This window comes from Hevea brasiliensis, chromosome 14 (assembly GCF_030052815.1).
Source record: "Hevea brasiliensis isolate MT/VB/25A 57/8 chromosome 14, ASM3005281v1, whole genome shotgun sequence".
NCBI lineage: Eukaryota > Viridiplantae > Streptophyta > Magnoliopsida > Malpighiales > Euphorbiaceae > Hevea > Hevea brasiliensis.
The window spans coordinates 15,475,236-15,494,060 of record NC_079506.1 but is presented as its reverse complement, the minus strand read 5'-3'; the positions used below and the strand labels follow the sequence as shown (position 1 = coordinate 15,494,060).

General features: G+C 38.9%; 1 protein-coding gene across 4 annotated transcripts; it reads left to right on the top strand.

The window, feature by feature from the left end:
* Positions 1-12,042: 12,042 nt before the first annotated feature.
* LOC110634726 (auxin response factor 1) lies at positions 12,043-18,247 on the top strand. Of its 4 annotated transcripts, none has more exons than XM_021783850.2 (12): positions 12,043-12,091; positions 12,659-12,754; positions 13,158-13,276; positions 13,433-13,528; positions 13,677-13,733; positions 13,843-13,998; positions 14,089-14,173; positions 15,043-15,139; positions 15,231-15,386; positions 15,951-16,070; positions 16,147-16,222; positions 16,438-18,247. In XM_021783850.2, exons 2-12 carry the CDS (start codon positions 12,706-12,708, stop codon positions 17,515-17,517), a joined length of 2,091 nt encoding a protein of 696 aa, XP_021639542.2. In that variant the 5' UTR covers positions 12,043-12,091; positions 12,659-12,705; the 3' UTR covers positions 17,518-18,247. The 4 variants fall into 4 exon arrangements, with proteins under 4 accessions (XP_021639542.2, XP_021639541.2, XP_057991607.1 ...); XM_021783849.2 differs by having other exon boundaries at positions 15,912-16,070; XM_058135624.1 differs by having other exon boundaries at positions 12,659-13,068; positions 15,912-16,070.
* The last annotated feature ends 578 nt before the right edge of the window (positions 18,248-18,825 follow it).

Here is an 18,825-nt window from a genome sequence, read left to right as displayed (position 1 = left end):
ACAGGGGAAAAGGGGGAGGGGGAGCCTCTAACCTGGCATAGCCACCAAGCTATGCAGGATTAGGCAACCTCAAAAGTTAATTTAAAAGAAAAAAAAAATTATCCAAATTTTATATACAGGGCAAACAACTTATTCCAAATTCATATTTATATTGAAAAGTTTTGCAGGACTTCATTTAGACAGTGATAGTTAAACATCGCAGAGGGCAGGTCGCGGGAGCACTGGCCTGGGCTTACCCTTTTAGGGTGCAGGCAGAGCTCTGCCATCGCAGACCACCTTTGCCTCTCTTTAAGACCAAAAATCATTGTCAGAATCATGGCCTTAGACACATGGCTTAGTCTGGGGAGGAGCATATTCTTTAATTGTATCAATAGAATTTTGCTAAATATAGTGAATTAGTATAATGAATAATATCGTAATGAGTCATTATTTATTACAAAACTTTAACATGTTTTCATTATGAATTTATAGATTTAGTTTATTTAATTTTTATAATTATATTTTATTCATTCATTTTCTTCGATCACACTTATGATCACTCATTCACTTTCTATATATAATCATTACAGTAGTAATAACTCACTTTTTATTTTTTTATTTTATAATATTTAAACACTTATTATACGATTTATATATTTCATTATTTCACTTGTTTATATCTTTATATTTTTTAAATTTTGAACTAAACAAGTTAAAAAAATTAATTTAAAATTATAGAAGTATAAAAATATTACGAAAAATATAAATTTAGATATATACTGATAATAAAAAGTCAAATAAAGATGTATAATAAAAAAAATATAAAATGTAAAAGTAACCAAACTTTGGTTACTTGAAGATAAATATCTTATTAAATGCATATTATTCATTTAGTAAGCATTATATTTGAGTTTCATTGTAACACCCCTAATTTTTAAATTTATTATTTTTGGGTAAATATTGATATTTTATTTTAGTTAAATTTAGGGAAATTATTTGAGATTTTTCTGGTTTTAGAAATCGGGTTCGATTTTCTGAAAATATAAAATTTTGATGATTTTTAAAAATTAATTTGAAGACCACGTGACAAAACTAAAAATATATTTAGAGTCTACAAATTTTCTGAGTTTTCTAAAATTTTTTCAAAATTTTTGGGCCTCGTTTTCGGTCCCAAGGCAGAGTAAAAATTCAAAATTTTGTATCCTGAATCGAACTGGCCGAATCGAACCGGACCGATCAAATCAGACTGGCCCTTTTCTTTTTCTTCTTTCTTCTCCCTCGCACGCCCGACCTCTCCTCCTTCCCCTCCTGTTTTCTCTCTCCTCCCTCACCCCTAGGCCGCGCCGCCACCTCCTTAGCCTCCCCACCTCGCTGGCGCGCCGCCCCGACGCCTCCCCACGGCCAGCCGAAAAACGCATGCGAAGACCACCTGATGCTGTGCGCTGTTTCGGCTTCCCGGCAGAAATCCGGCCGATCCGGCCACCGATTGGGCCGGGTCTTGTGTCAAACACCATCTACACCTTGAGAACTTTCCATAGACACCAAAATCCATCGAGCGGTTTGTCTAATTTTTGTCCGGAAAGTTTTAGCCCATTTCGACTTTTGGGCTAGATTTCTCGCAAACCGTGAATCCCACGAGAAAACCGAGAGTACCAAAGCGCTCCACTCATCTAGAGCTTCGCGGAAATATAAATTTCAAAATTTTTCGACACTGTTTTTTGATGGGTCCCACAGAACTTCGTAGTATTTTTTCGAGCATTAAATGAGCTTAGAAAATTCCGTAAAAATTTTATACTAACCCCCGTGTTGTGGGCTTCGTGTAGGTACCTTCAATTCGCGGAAATTCGACAGTTGTCCGGGTCTGTGAATTTCCAGCCAGACAGACCGGCTACCGAAAAAGTCTTGGAATCGAATCGAGATTTTGGCTACCTCATCGTTGTCAGACGTCCTGAGCACGTCCCCGGAGTCAGAATCAGCAAAGGTAAACCCGAACCTTGCTTTTTCGTAATTTTCTAGTGCTTAAATGGGATTAAAAATCCATAAAATATTCGTGGTAGCTCAGAAAATTATGATTCTTTTTGCATTAGCCTAGTAATATTACTAAGGACCGCGGGGCAAAGTTTTAGAATTTTTAGAGTTTATTTGGGTAGTTTTTGCAAAAAGGGTCAATTATAAGGACTAAACTGTAATTTTACATATTGTGATTGATGACTGTTTGGATGGGCCCAGGAGGGGCTGTGTGATATGATTGAGTTGTGGGTATATGATTGGTGGATATGGAAGTGTGTTTTAAACCCATTTGCAGGTTGGGTAGGTCCTAGGTATAGGGGAGACTCTGCCGGATTTTCGGCACGACTTAGGACGTATTTGGTCTTTTCTTGATTTGTATTGAGTCAATTGTATTAAATAATTGTAATAAAATTGTCAGGTGAGCCGGGACAGCCTTCTTCCTCCGCCCAGCCGCCACAGTGACTGCTATCAAGTCTGTGAGTAAAATATTAATTTTAATTGTAATTTCACTATTATTATATGTTCAAGTATGCTCATGCATCACTTATATGTATATATCTATGTAGTTAAACTCTAGGCACGTTTTATGTTGCATTCACAACTGTTAAAGTGCCATGGATGTTGTTGTAGTAATTTGGAGCAGTGTGCGTGCGTTGGCGTGCTTGTAATGTGGTGTTGGCTATGGATAGGACAGGTAGACACGGCTTGAGATCTTCGCTGGGACTCGGTCTTTCGAGGTAGACACGGCTTGAGTTCTTCGCTGGGACCCCGATTTGATTTATTAAGTGAAAGTCCGACTTGAGTTCTTCGCTGGCACAGGTTGGATTAAAGAGAGCTGTATAAGGGATCAGCTCCCATATATTTATGATTTGACATTACTGGGTGTGTGAGTGCTCCAAATTACCTTTTTGCTGTTATGATGTGAAAATATTTCTGATGTTTCATTTCACTTTACAGGGTGCATTAACTTTAGATAGTCATAGAGATTATGGTTAAAATTGATATTTTACTCTCTGAGTCAAACGCTCACTCCTGTTCATTATTTTTCAGGCTACAGGAGGATTTTTGTTGTGGTTAACCTGCTTTTCTCCTTCGTAGATTGTTTATTAATGTTTGTGTAATTCTATTAACTCCTAGAATTTCCGCATGTATTAGAAATATTTATTTGATTTGGGTTTGTAATATAAATTGTCATTTTGGACCTGTAAACTTATTATTTTATGCATGTTTGATGGACTAGATGAGGGAGCTGAGCTCCCATTTATTTTTATGTTGTTATGAGTATGTGGAGGGTGAGCTGAGCTCCCCAATTGATTATATATTGTGTTTACAGGTCGGGTGAGTCAAAAACTCTTCGTTGAAAGGTCTATTTTATGACTAGACTCTGTCCGGTTGAATTCTTGAAATTAGGCCCAAATGGGCCTTAGAGTTGGGTTAAGGAATAGTTAGGCTTACTACGGGCCTCAGGGGCTTTAGGCTGGCCCAGGTCCTAGTGCCGATCCGGCCCATAGGTTGTGTCGTGACAAATATGGTATCAGAGCCTAGGCTCTAGATTCATAGGGAATAATTGTCTAAAGTGTTGGGAAAAGTCTACTAGGAGTCACATGCGGAAAATAGGGTCCACATTCGTCTTGCATTGTCATCTTGCTTCTAGTTTCTGCTTCATATAATTATGTATAAATATGAGTCTATAGAGCTGTGTAACATGCTGTTTTGAATTTTGTGGGCTAATGCTGCTGAATTTTAGGAAAATGCGTAGAAGTAGGAGAGCTGCCACTGCACCAGAACCAGATGTGCCTGATGAGGTGTCAGCACAAGATGAGGCGCCTGCCCTAGGAGACGGGGTAGGAGGCCTAGAGCTGCTCAGGTAGAAGAGCAGTTGCCACCAGTTCAGATTCAGTCTTTTATGGCACAGGGTCCCATGGACCCAATGGCAGCTACTCTAGTTGGTTTGCAGAGAACCATCGATATGATGGCGCAGTATATGATTCACCCCCCACAGCAGCAGCAGTCCACCGCACCAAGAGGGAAACCTTACAAACAGATAATCAATTTCAAGAAGTTGGTGCCTGGTACTTATGATGTGTCAGATGATGCCTATCGATTTTTGGAGTCCTGTAGACAGGCAGGAATAGAGTTACAGTTGACTGATAGGAGACTTATAGAGTATATGCAGCATGTCATGGGGCCTATGCCTAGACAATGGATGAATGACTACGTATTACCTTGGATGGAAGGTTTGTCATGGACTCAGTTTGTGGAACTGTTTAGCAACCGATTTGTACCAGAAAGTTTCAGAGATCAAAAGTAGTGGGCCTTTGAGGCCTTAAGGCAGAATAGCAGGTCTGTAGATGAATATGTTACAGAATTTTTGGAATTGAGCAGATATGCCCCTACAGCAGTAGTTACAGAAACGATGAAGGTGAAGAGGTTCCTAAAGGGGCTTGACAGGAGGTATGCAAACCTGGCCATGATGTCTGATCAGTCTTTTGATGTGGTGGTTGATCGAGCTAGACAGATTGAGATTAGCTATGCTGTGAATGACAGCGGAAGGGCAAAGAAAAATGGAGCAGAGGGTTCTTCAGGTGTTCCCCACATGGGTGCTCCGGATAGTGGTGGCCAGAGTAATTACAGAGGAAGAAGTAAGAATAAGAAGAGTGGTTTTAGACACAAATCTCGAGGGTTCAGACCAGGGTATGGATCCAGCAGTGGTCATAGTTCGGGGTACAGCAGTTCTGGGTTTGGTTCAGGATCCTCCTTTGCACCTTGTGCACAGTGCGGAAGAGGACATTCAGGACCTTGTATGATGGGTTCAGGAGTATGCTTCAGGTGTGGCCAACCAGGTCACTTTGCTAAGGAATGCCCCATGTTCAGCGAGCCACAGATGGGGTCACAGGGTTCTATTGCAAATGTTCCTCGTCAGTTGTATCCTGGTGCTTCCAGCATGGCGGCGATCGATTCGATGGCCGAGGACAAGCGGGACGTGGATTTGGAGGCAGATCAGGGTGTAGAAGTCAGTATCAGGGTTCTGCAATGCAGGGTAGGGGTCAAGCTTGGGTTTTCACCCTGACCCACCAGGATGCTCAGGCTTCTAATGCAGTTGTGGCAGGTATTCTTCTAGTCTGTTCCTATGAGGCTCGTGTTTTGATAGATCCGAGTGCTACGCACTCATTTGTCTCCCCAGTGTTTGCCATGAGATTGGATAGAAACCCTACAACTTTAGAATGTCCTTTGTCTGTAGCTATCCCGCTTAGTGACAACATAGATGTAGACATGGTTTTTTCGGGTAGCCTAGTAGTAGTGGATGAAAAGATCCTCCCAGCAGACTTGGTTCCTCTACCAGTAATAGATTTCGATGTAATTTTAGGAATGGATTGGTTGGCAACTCATTATGCCACTTTAGACTGCAGGAACAAAAAGGTGTATTTCCACATACCTGGTGTGGAAGAGTTTAGTTTTGATGGTGATAGGAGCGTGGCTCCATATAATTTGGTGTCAGCAATTAGTGCTAGAAAAATGTTGAGGCGTGGATGTCAAGGGTATTTGGCATTGGTGAGAGATACATCTGTAGAAGGTGTCAACATGAAAAATGTTCCTGTTGTCAGAGAATTCATGGATGTCTTCTCTGAGGAGCTTCCAGGGTTGCCACCAGGAAGGGAAATAGAGTTCTGCATTGATGTTATGCCAGGCACAAACCCCATATCAATGCCACCTTACAAAGATGGCACCAGCAGAATTGAAAGAGCTAAAGGAGCAACTACAGGAGCTTTTGGACAAGGGTTTTATACGTCCGAGCACTTCACCCTGGGGCACTCCTGTTCTATTTGTGAGAAAGAAAGATGGGTCATTGAGGTTGTGTATTGATTATAGACAGCTGAACAAGGTGACTATGAAGAACAAGTATCCACTTCCTTGGATTGATGATCTGTTTGATCAGCTCCAAGGGGCTAGATTCTTTTCCAAGATAGACCTGCGATCAGGCTATCATTAGTTGAGAATCAAGAATGGGGATGTGTCCAAAACAGCATTTAGGACAAGATATGGTCATTATGAGTTCTTGGTGATGTCTTTTGGACTCACTAATGCACCAGCAGCCTTCATGGACTTGATGAACAGGGTGTTCAGGCCATTCCTGGACCGTTTCATCATCGTATTCATAGATGACATTTTAGTATACTCTCGGACCGAGGAAGAACATGTGTGGCACTTGAGGATGGTGTTGCAGACTTTGAGGGAGCACCAGCTATATGCCAAATTTTCAAAATGTGAATTTTGGCTAGAAAGCATCTCATTCTTGGGACACGTGGTTTCTAGTGAAGGCATTTAAGTGGATCCCAAGAAAATTGAAGCTGTAACTGATTGGCTTAGGCTTATAACAGTCACTGAGGTGCGAAGTTTTCTGGGTCTAGCTGGCTACTATAAGCGTTTTGTGTAGGATTTTTCCAGGATAGCGGCTCCCCTAACTAAGTTAACTCGGAAGAATGTTCCATTCATTTGGACAGATGACTGTGAGGAGAGTTTCCAGAAGCTTAAGGAGTGTCTAACCATCGCCCCTGTGTTGACATTACTGATGAGTGGTGAAGGATATACCGTGTATTGTGACCCCTCCAGAGTTGGCTTAGGGTGTGTTTTGATGTAGAATAGAAAAGTAGTGGCTTATCCTTCAAGGCAGCTGAAGAGGCATAAGTAGAACTACCCCACCCATGATTTAGAAATAGCGGCTATAGTCTTTGCACTAAAAATCTGGAGACACTACCTGTATGGTGAAGTGTGCGAGATATACACTAACCACAAGAGTTTGAAATACATCTTCCAACAGAGGGGTTTAAACTTGAGACAGAGGAGATAGATGGAGCTTCTGAAGGGCTATGATTGTACCATCCAGTACCACCCTGGGAAGGCCAATGTAGTAGCAGATGCTTTGAGCAGAAAATCTTCTGGCAGTTTGGCGCACATATCAGCGGAGAAGAGACCGTTGATTCAGGAAGTACATGAGTTGATAGATCAAGGTCTGATCTTAGATCTTTCAGATGAGGGGGTATTGTTGGCTCATTTTTCAGTGAGGCCAGACTTGCGAGATAGAGTCAGAGTTTCCCAGCACAGAGACCAACAATTGATGAAGATCATAGAAAGAGTACAGTAGGGTGAAGGTGGTGAGTTTGGATTTGCCAATGATGACACCCTTATGCAAGGTTCCAGGATATGTGTGCCTGATGTGGACAATCTTATAAATGAAATCATGAAAGAGGCACATTATACACTATACAATATCCACCCAGGCTCCACCAAGATGTACCATAATGTGAAAGATAGTTATTGGTGGAATGGCATTAAGAGAGACATAGCAAACTTCGTGTCCAAGTGCTTGACTTGTCAGGAGGTGAAGTTTGAACACCAGAGGCCATCAGGGAAGCTGCAAGAGCTCCCTATCCCATAATGGAAGTGGGAGATGATTACTATGGATTTTGTGACTGGGTTGCCTCGTACCACGCGAGGATATGATTCGATATGGGTAATTATAGACCGCCTAACTAAATTAGCTCATTTCTTGCCTGTAAAGACCACATATTCTGTTGCACAGTACGCCCGGCTTTATATTCGAGAAATAGTCAGATTGCATGGAGTTCCTACTTCCATAATATCTGACAGAGGGCCCCAGTTTACTTCTCAGTTTTGGAGGAAGTTGTAGGAGGCATTTGGCACACAGTTGAACTTTAGTACTGCTTTCCACCCTCAGACAGATGGACAATCCGAAAGGACAATCCAAATACTGGAAGACATGCATGAGTGTTTTGGATTTTGGAGGTCAATGGGATGATCAGCTACCTTTGGTGGAGTTTGCCAATAACAACAGTTACCATTCCAGCATAGGGATGGCACCCTATGAGGCACTATATAGAAGAAAGTGTAGGTCTCCTCTATGTTGGACGAAAATGGGAGAAGCGAAGGTGCATGATATAGACCTAGTGCAGTACACTTCACAGATAGTTCCTTTAATCAGGGAATGATTGAAAACAGCTTTCAGTAGGCAGAAGAGTTATGCATACCCCAGACGGAGGGATGTGGAGTTTGCAGTAGGTGACTACGTATTCCTCAAGGTTTCTCCGATGAAGGGAGTCATGAGATTTGGAATGAATGGCAAGTTGGCACCTCGGTATATTGGACCTTTTGAGATTATTGATAGAGTTGGAGCAGTTGCCTACCGGTTGGAGCTACCACCCAACCTTTCTCATGTTCATCCTGTGTTTTACATCTCCATGCTCAGGAAATAAATTCCTGATCCTTCTCAAGTGCTACAGCCGGATGTAGTAGAGCTGAAAGAAAACTTGACATTTGATGAGCAACCTGTAGCCATAGTGGACTACCAAGTGAGGCAGTTAAGATCAAAACAGATCTCTATGGTTAAGGTTTTGTGGAGGAGTCAGTCAGTGGAATAGTGCACCTGGGAGTCAGAGCGGGACATGCGTAGCAAGTACCCTTATCTGTTCAATGTGTAATTCTGTACTTTATTATGCCTTGTGTAAAATTCGAAGATGAATTTTCTATAAGGGGGGAAGAATGTAATACCCCTAATTTTTAAATTTATTATTTTTGGGTAAATATTGATATTTTATTTTAGTTAAATTTAGGAAAATTATTTGAGATTTTTCTGGTTTTAGAAATCAGATTCGATTTTCTGAAAATATAAAATTTTGATGATTTTTAAAAATTAATTTAAAGACCACGTGGCAAAACTAAAAATATATTTGGAGTCTACGAATTTTTCTGAGTTTTCTAAAATTTTTTCGAAATTTTTGAGCCTCGTTTTCAGTCCTAAGGCAGAGTAAAAATTCAAAATTTTATATCCTGAATCGAACCAGCCGAATCGAACCGGACCGATTGAATCGGACCGGCCCTTTTCTTTTTCTTCTTCCTTCTCCCTCGCGCACCCGACCTCTCCTCCTTCCCCTCTCGTTTTCTCTCTCCTCCCTCACTCCCAGGCAGCGCCGCTGCCTCCTTAGCCTCCTCACCTCACCGGCGCGCCGCCTCGACGCATCCCCATGGCCAGCCGATGCTTCAGGCGGCTGGAAAACGAGCGCGAAGACCATCCGACGCGCGCACGCTGTTTCAGCTTCCCGACTAAAATTCGACCGATCCGGCCACCGATTAGGCTGGGTCTTGTGTCAAACACCATCTACACCTCGAGAGCTTTCCATAGACACTAAGAACACCAAAATCCATCGAGCGGTTTGTCCAATTTTTGTCCGGGAAGTTTTAGCCCATTTCGAATTTTGGGCTAGTTTCTTGCAAACCGTGAACCCCATGAGAAAACCGAGAGTACTAGAGCGCTCCATTCGTCGAGAGATTCGCGGGAATATAAATTTCAAAATTTTTTGACACCGTTTTTCGGTGGATCCTACGAAACTTCGTAGTGTTTTTCCGAGTATTAAATGAGCTTAGAAAATTCTGTAAAAATTTTATACTAACCCCCGTGTTGTGGGCTTCATGTAGGTACCTTCAATTAGGAGAAATTCGATAGTTGTCCAGGTCTGTGAATTTCCGGCTCGGCTACCCAAAAAGTCTTGGAATCGGATCGAGATTTTGGCTACCTTACGTTGTTAGACGTCCCGAGCGCGTCCCCGGAGTTAGAATCGGCAAAGGTAAACCCAAACCTTGTTTTTTTCGTAATTTTCTAGTGCTTAAATGGGATTAAAAATCCATAAAATATTTGTGATAGCTCAGAAAATTATGATTCTTTTTGCATTAGCCTAGTAATATTACTAAGGACCGCAGAGCAAAGTTTTAGAACTTTTAGAGCTTATTTGGGTAGTTTTTGCAAAAAGGTCAATTATAGGGACTAAACTGTAATTTTACATATTGTGATTGATGACTGTTTGGATGGGCCCAGGAGGGGCTGTGTGATATGATTGAGTTGTGGGTGTATGGTTGGTGGATATAGAAGTGTGTTTTAAACCCATTTGCAGGTTAGGTAGGTCCTTGGTATAGGGGAGACTCTGCCGGATTTTCGGCACGACTTAGGATGTATTTGGTCTTTTCTTGGTTTGTATTGAGTCAATTGTATTAAATAATTGTAATAAAATTATCAGGTGAGCCGGGACAGCCTTCTTCCTCCACCCAGCCGCCACAGTGACTGCTGTCAAGTTTGTGAGTAAAATATTAATTTTAATTGTAATTTCACTATTATTATATGTTCAAGCATGCCCATGCATCACTTATATGTATATATCTATGTAGTTAAACTCTAGGCACGTTTTATGTTGCATTCACAACTGTTAAAGTACCATGGATGTTGTTGTAGTAATTTAGAGCAGTGTGCGTGCATCGGCGTGCGTGTGATGTGGTGTTGGCTATGGATAGGATGGGTAGACACGGCTTGAGATCTTCGCTGGGACTCGATCCTTCGGGGTAGACAGGGCTTGAGTTCTTCTCTAGGACCCCGATTTGGTTTATTAAGCGAAAGTCCGGCTTGAGTTCTTCGCTGGCACATGTTGGATTAAAGAGAGCTGTATAGGGGATCAACTCCCATATATTTATGATTTGACATTACTGGGTGTGTAAGTGCTCTAAATTACCTTTTTGCTGTTATGATGTGAAAATATTGCCGATGTTGCATTTCACTCTACAGGGTGCATTAGCTTTAGATAGTTATAGAGATTATGGTTAAAATTGATATTTTACTTTCTGAGTCGAACGTTCACTCCTGTTCATTATTTTTCAGGCCACAGGAGGATTTTTATTGTGGTTAACCTGCTTTTCTCCTTCGCAGGTTGTTTATTAATGTTTGTGTAATTCTATTAACTCCTAGAATTTCCGCATGCGTTAGAAATATTTATTTGATTTGGGTCTGTTATATAAATTATCATTTTGGACCTGTAAACTTATTATTTTATGCATGTTTGATGGACTGGATGAGGGAGCTGAGCTCCCATTTATTTTTATGTTGTTATGAGTATGTGGAGGGTGAGCTAAACTCCCCAATTGATTATATATTGTGTTTACAGGTCGGGTGAGTCAAAAACTCCCCGTTGAAAGGTTCATTTTATGGCCAGACTCTGTTCGGTTGAATTCTTGAAATTGGGCCAAAGGGCCTTAGAGTTGGGTTAAGGAATATTTAGACTTACTACGGGCCTCGTAAGCTTTAGGCTGGCTCAGGTCCTAGTATCGGTCCGGCCCATAGGTTGGGTCGTGACATTCCTAATTATAATTTTATATATATATATACTAAATTAATAAACAAGTGTTAAGTATACAAAATTATGTAATAACAAAATAATAGTTATTATTTATTAGTTACATATAAAATACTCAAAATTACTATTACAATATAGTTTTTGAGCAATACATACATGATAAATTATCAAGTATATTTAATACTTTAAAAAAATAATGTGCTCGTTATTTATAAAAAAATCAATTATTTTTTAAGTTTAAAAATATACAGCCCATAATTTTGTAAATAACAGTACACAGAGCTTATTTAATAATTTGTCATGCAGAAATATATATGATATGATGATTTTATTAGTTGGGTATATCAAATCATCTTGTGAGTATATAATAATTCTCCCGTTAGCATGGTACGTCGGTCTGTTTTCTCATTGGCCTTTACTAGAGAGAAGAATTAAAAATTAAATAAAATTATAAATGAACGTTCCATCTGAGTTCTGACACGTTTCCCAGCGCAGGAAATCCGCCAGCTCGTAGGATTGCAGGTAGCAGAACAGAAACCATGTCTGGAGATTCGTGGCTTCTTCTTCAGTCTTGCTTTTGCCCATTGATTGAGGACATCTTCGTCGACATTGGATTGTCCAAAAATCTGAGGAAAAAAGAACTCTCGTCGACTTTCTTTGCTTTCAAAGTTTGACTAGTATATATATGAGGAAAATATTTTGTCAAAAAGCGGAAAAAAAGAGAAAAAAAAAAAAAAGAAGCCTCAGAAGGACAGCTGAACTGGGGATTCCATTAAACACTTCCTCTCATATACATTTTCCCATTTTCTCACTAGTCTGAACTTAACTAATAAAATCCCTACTCCTTAGTTTCTGTTGCTGCTTTCTGTTGCCGCTGGGATCCTAGGAATTTGGAGAAGTTACATAGAAAGGTACCTTTTTTTTTAAATCATTAAATTATGTTTGCTTGGAAAGAAAATGGAGGAAAACAAGGTGTTTTGAAGAGTTAAGTTTATCTAGTTTATTCAGATAAGTTTCGTTTAAGTTTCAATTCTTATATTCTTAAATTTGTGTTCCTACCCTCCTTATCTCTCTCTCTCTCTCTCTCTCTCTCTCTCTCTCTCTTCCACCCCAACCCCACACCCCCCCCCCCCCCCCAAAGTAAATAGTAGCCTAAGCTGCATTCAACAAAATTCAGCGGATTTTATGCAGCTAAAAATGTTAGGGGCATAGAGGGCTTGTGAAAGACTGTAATTATGGCATTTGTTTTTTACTTCTAGAAAAAAAAAAGGAACATTTTCACTTTAATTAAGCAAAAATCTAAAAGGAAAATGCATATGCATGGTAAGTAATTGAGGCTTTTTAGTGAACCAACTGATCTGCATAGCTATTTAGTGATATTTAATGCATTACTATTAATGGCTTCATTCAAATTTCCTTGGATAATCAATTTGCAAGTTTGTTAATTTCCACTTTTAATATAACAATTGTGAATGCAGGGTTGATTGACTTTTGCTTCTCTGTGAGGACTTCTTGTGGTTTTGTTATGGCATCTGTAGCTATGAATCATTCCACTGAAGGACACCCAAATGATGGTTTGAATTTATTGCACTTTCAGTTTGTGAATATATATCATTTGTTTGTGGCATATTGGGCTATAATGCAATTACAAGGATTTTATATGTAATGGGTATTGAATGGTTGGAAGATAGGAATGCGTAAACATCTATTGATTAATTGACATCTCCCCTGTATTTGTGATGATTAGTTGATCCGTTGATGTTGAAACAACTGTAATTATTTCCTTTGGCCTTTTAATGTACTCTGAGGAAATGAATTCAACTACAGATTTGCTTTGGTTACAAGACTGAAAATATGACAAAGCAGGCTCAATTGATTAGTCTAAAAAGTATTTCACATTATTAATTAGTTTTAGGCCTTTCCTTATTCTTTGTTCCATGTTATGAAACCTAACTGATTTGTGCATTATACTAATAGGGGGTTGCAATGATGCTCTATATAAGCAACTATGGCATGCTTGTGCTGGACCTCTAGTCTCCCTTCCTTTTGTAGGGGAACAAGTTTACTATTTTCCACAAGGTCACATAGAACATGAGGTATTTATTTTGAATTTAGTGGAATATCGATAGAACTGATGATATTTTCACATATTTGATTCTTTGATCTGCAATGAGTTTTACTTGGGATATCTTTTGCCTGTCATTATATGTTGTCTTTCGTCTTATAATTTACAATATCTCTTCTGCATGTAGCTTGGAGCTCTGGTGCATCAGGAGTTAGAACAGCAAATGCCCCCATCTGATCTTCCATCTAAAATTCTTTGTAAAGTGATCAAAGTTGATCTTCAGGTGGATTTCATCATGATTCTCTCTCTCTCTCTCTCTCTCTCTCTCCACCTAAATGAATCTTAATATCGGTTCCATTTTGCACATGAAGATTTTTTTTTTTCCTGCAATTTCTATATTGGCTCATTTGTTATATTCTTGTGGACTTTAGGCTGACCCTAAAACAGACCAAGTATGTGCATATATATCACTGCTTCCTGAGCCTGATGTAAGCTAATCTGTCTGTCTTATTTTTGCAATTGAAGCATCCATGTGCATTTTCATTGTCGATCTTTTTATATTTTTTCTTTATATTTTCCTTACCTTCTATGAATCAGCAAAGAGAGGTTCCTGGTCCCAATCCTGAAATCCTGAAACCTGCAGGAAGATGCATGGTCCATTCATTTCAAAAAACACTTACTGCTTCAGATGTAAGCAAGCATGGTACTTTATTTATTTATCAAAAGCATGCAGAGCAATGTCTACCACCATTGGTCAGTATCTAAAATAAATTATTGTTTCCATCCATGCTGTGTATCGAGTGTGGTTACTTCTTTCTTGTTGATGAGTATGTTTTTGTTCAGGATATGTCGCAAGAGCCACCTTTTCAACAATTGGTTGCAAAAGATCTGCATGGAAAACAGTGGCATTTCCAACATATTTACAGGGGTAAGCAATAGTTGTGTTGCTATTTCATGATGTGATGCTGAATAATTGTCATTAGAGTTGGCAATTAGTTAACTACATTAGCTGAAGTAGGCTTTCAATTCTTTTGTTCGGATATATACAGTTGTTAATTTTGAATTTGTGCTACTACTTGGCTTTGCTCAATACTGGCTAATTTATAATGTTCTTCATACTGGATGAATAGTTGTCGTTTTAAAAGGTCATGCAAATTAAATTTGTTCTTCTCTTCTATCTTCTGCTGTTTATTATGCTTAGTACTTTTAAGAATGTTGAATATTTAGACAAAATATAAATTATAAATGACAGAACTTGCTTCCTTATTACTGTGGCTTGGTGTGCTATTCTCTTTGGAATCATGTTCTGCTATGCATTGATAATTTAAATAGGACCATTTATGTATCATTTGCACGTTGTTTTCTTTAGGCTTTTGGAGGTTAAATACATTTAATGCTAGACTAATACAATAGAGGGTGACCTGCTTGAAGGATCATAGATTTGAGGACCTCTTTTATTTCTACTGATCATTCATTTCCAGTATTATCCATCATGAAGAGCATACATGTTATATTTAATATCCTAACCAACTCCTTCAGAAAAAATGCATCAAGCACTTAAGGAATACTTCCTCTTCCTCCTATTCCTATTTTTTCTATATTGCTGTGGGCCTTTTTTTTTTTGTTGAGGGAGAGTTTTTCGGTTATCTGTTGTGATATTGTTTGTTAATGTTCTGCTGTTAATTCTAAGGGGCTTTTGATGACATTTTTGCTGTTTCCAAAGTACATTGGACTGAAAATATGCAAAATATATAACTCTATTAAGTTTAATGGTGTTGACCACAAAATCAATTGTAGGTAATCCTAAGCGTCACTTACTCACAAGTGGGTGGGGTGAGTTTGTTGGTTCAAAAAAGCTAGCAAAAGCAACACGCAGTGTATTAATATTCTTAAGGTAAGTTTGTTGTACCCGTTTTTCTTACCTTTTTATTTAGTTTCTTTCTTAACATTATTGTGAGATTTATTAATTGATGTGCTTTTTCTAGGGGAGAAAATGGAGAGATTCGGATTGGAGTAAGGAAGCTTATGGGTCAAGAGACAGATGTTGTTAAACATGGGGAAAGCATATGTTCTGGGATTCTTTCTAATGCCTACCATGCCATTGTGACTGGAAATCACTTTTATGTCATCTACAAACCTAGGTTTGCGTTGTTCATTTAATTTTGCATAAGCCAAATAATTTTGTGTTTTGTCAAGCGCTTTAGTTGTTTTTACTTTGTGGTTTCTTTGTAATTACATGTAACATTCAGATAATTGCATACCTTTTATTGTAGTGGCTTTTGATAGAATAAGAAAACAAAATAGACAGCCATTAATTATAGGTAGAGATTTGGGGTTTATTTTAGGAATGTTACTATATCTTAATATTTTTTTTATTCAATTTCTGAGGTCATTCTTAACTATCTTAATTTTAGGTGCCTATTTTATGTTATGTAGCCAACAATATGTTGTTGTTGTTGTTTTTTTTTTTTTTTTTTTGAAGTATCATTTCAATTCATTATCTTTGAAGTGTTCAAATGGTTTCCTCTTAGTTCCCCTTCTCATATTTGCAAACTTCTTTTGGGTTCGTTCTTGCAGCATATTGAGAAATAGGTTAACTCCTCTATTTCTTGACCAATATTTTTAGTAGGATAGATACTTTTCCTAAGTAAGCATTCCATTTTCAGAACAAGTACCTTGAAGATCATTTTTAATATCATTTTCAGAACAATTGGGTCTGAGTTCATTGTGAGTGTCAACAAGTACCGTGAAGCTCAGAAGCGCAGCATATTTAATGGGATGAGGTTTATGATGAAATTTGAGGGTGAGGACGGTTGTGAAAAGAGGTATCATCTTATGCTGTATTATATTTGTTTAAGAAGTTGGAAAAACCCATATTTTAACTGGTTATACATACTGCAGCTTCAATGGTAGAATTGTTCATTTTCAAGATAATATATCATCAAGATGGCCAGATTCTGAGTGGCGATCCATAAAGGTTTACAACTTTCTTTGATCATTATTTCTGGATATCCAAAAATAACTCAATTTTCAACTTTCCTACATTTGGTTATCACCTTTTCTATATTTGCCTATTAAACTGGCAGCTTCATCTTGCTTTTGTCTTGATCAAAAGAGTAACCTTCCAAATTCAAGTTTGGAGTTGATATTTTTCCTGTCTTCTCTCATGGCTGGTATCATGTTCCTTTCTAGGTTCAATGGGATGAACCTTGTCCACCCTTCCTTCCAGAAAGAGTGTCACCATGGGAATTGGAACTGTCTTCCCAACCTAAGCAAAGGAACAAGAGGGCACAAGTTGGCTCTATTGGGGATACTTCTCAACTAAAACGTTCTAAAGGTAAGGGGAAATTTAAGGAGATGTGTTCCACTATTTATGAAAGGGAGTGTGGCAATGAAATTCAAGGAAATTTCATTGCTCAGAGCACTAGAACTCACATCAGTAAGGGAGATCGAACCGAGAATGAACGTGAGACTGACGTGAGCATTTGTGGCACTAATGAAGGAGATGGTATGGTTCATGGCAATGTCATTCCACAAGAAAAGAGTGGTCCAACAGAAAAAAATGATCACAGAGATGGTATTGATGCCATAGACGATGGAACTAATGTCACAAGCAATGATACCTGTGGTAATATTCAGTGTCAAGATAGCATTTTGGAAAATTTTGCCCCTATAACTCCTCCTTTAGTTGAATATCCAACTCTTCCTGAGATTCATACTCCTCCTGATGTTTTGTCCAGTAACCATCCTGTTTTTCCCACATCTCAAGGAGAGAGAGTTGAAAATTCTTGTCCATACTCTGTAGATGATTTTTTTGGAGATTTTTATGGTTTTCAAATACTAGGAGCTCATGTCTCTGACCTTGAGCAGATTTGTAGCATTGAGGGAAAATTTTGGGAGAACGCCAGGTTTCAAAGAGCAAATCTAATAACAGCAGTGCTAGATGAACTTGGTTTGGCATTGTCCTTGAAGGATAAAACTTGGAAGTCAATGAGTCCTGATGAGTTACAGACCATAATACAAAGCATTGAGGATGCTTTGAATGCTGGATTTAAGTTGGATTGCCTAAAGCCGGTGTTACAGAAGGCCAAGGCAGTGTTGGGCTCTTTCGACACTTGTTCCCAGATCGAGGCATTGGAGAAGGAAAAAAGTTTTCTTGAAACCCGAATTCAGAATGTAACTTGTCAGTTACAAACTCTTGGTATAGAGCTTAGATCTAATACAGAAGGACTTGACTTTGAATCTAAATGTTTAGCTCATATCTTTGATTGATGTCTATGAAGAGTTCAGCTTTAGCCTACGCATACAGGGAATTTTGCTGGGAGTGGAATGGCAAATAGCATCATGAAACTATTTGGTTGGTTATTGACACCCATGGGATGATGCTGACTGCACACTGATTGAGTCATACCAAGGCTCTATAGGGGCAGCTTGCCAGTTAAGCCGGTTGGATTTTACAGAGACTGGTTTATGGATTGGGGATTTGCATCCAACTTGGAACCTGCTCTATTACAATTGCTGAACTTGGGGGACAAGGGTGTTTGTTGGTTTGTCATCATTGACGAACAAGCTATGTAGAGCTTGATGCTAGGTCTATTGTTGACGTGGTTGGTGGTGAAGAGAAGATCCCTTCATCCCTTCATCACCTATGTGCGTCCACCCCTAATTGCCTTTTGATGGCTATCTATGAATTTCCTATCTTTAACAAAAAAAAAAAAAAAAAGCTCTTGCGGATGCAATGCAAGTGATATTCTGATTGTGAAAATTCATTACTTATGTCTGCACAACCACCAACAAGAAGAAAAGGCATGGGAAGAAATGCATTGTTTGAAAATGGGGGGAGAAGTCAGAATATAAGAATTTAGTTGGTCTTTAGATAATGAGTCTGACCAGCATTCAGAAACATGCAATAAAATGTATACAGTTAGTTGTGAGCAAGGTCAGGAAGCATGTAAGAGTGATAAATGCCATTAGACAACCTCTAATTTTAAAATTTACAAGCTTTTATGGTAATAAATCTATTATAACTACTTAACTCAAGTTACAAGCTTTTAGATAAAGGCATCTCCGATTGCATTTAACATATGTTTTAGCTCTGAATGTTGGATGGCTTGCGTATCCGTTTCCAGGTTCACGTGCAAGGTATTGCTATTTCAAGGTTAATCCATTAGGCAAAATTGGAATGCCGCGAGGACCTTGCTGAAAGAACTAGAAAAGACGCTTGAGATGGAAGGGGACCTTAGAGGATCCACAAAGAAATGGCAGATTGTATATACTGAAGATGAAAGGACATGATGCTATCTGGGGATGATCCGTCGTCAACTCAATTTCTAATTAACGACAATATAAAAAAACGTTTCGCAATTTTGCTGATGGATTTGGTTGTCGCAAAATAACATTGCAAAATTTTCTCTCGCTAACAACATTAGCGACGAGGGTTTTGCTTTGAGTTTTCATTTGCTTCGTTATTTAGGCGCTAAACTGGTCGTCGCTAAACTGTTAAATTCTTGTGCTTGGCAAGCGCCATAAAGGTCTAAGCAACAAGAGCATGTTAACATTAGTCTTCTGGGTTAAACTTGC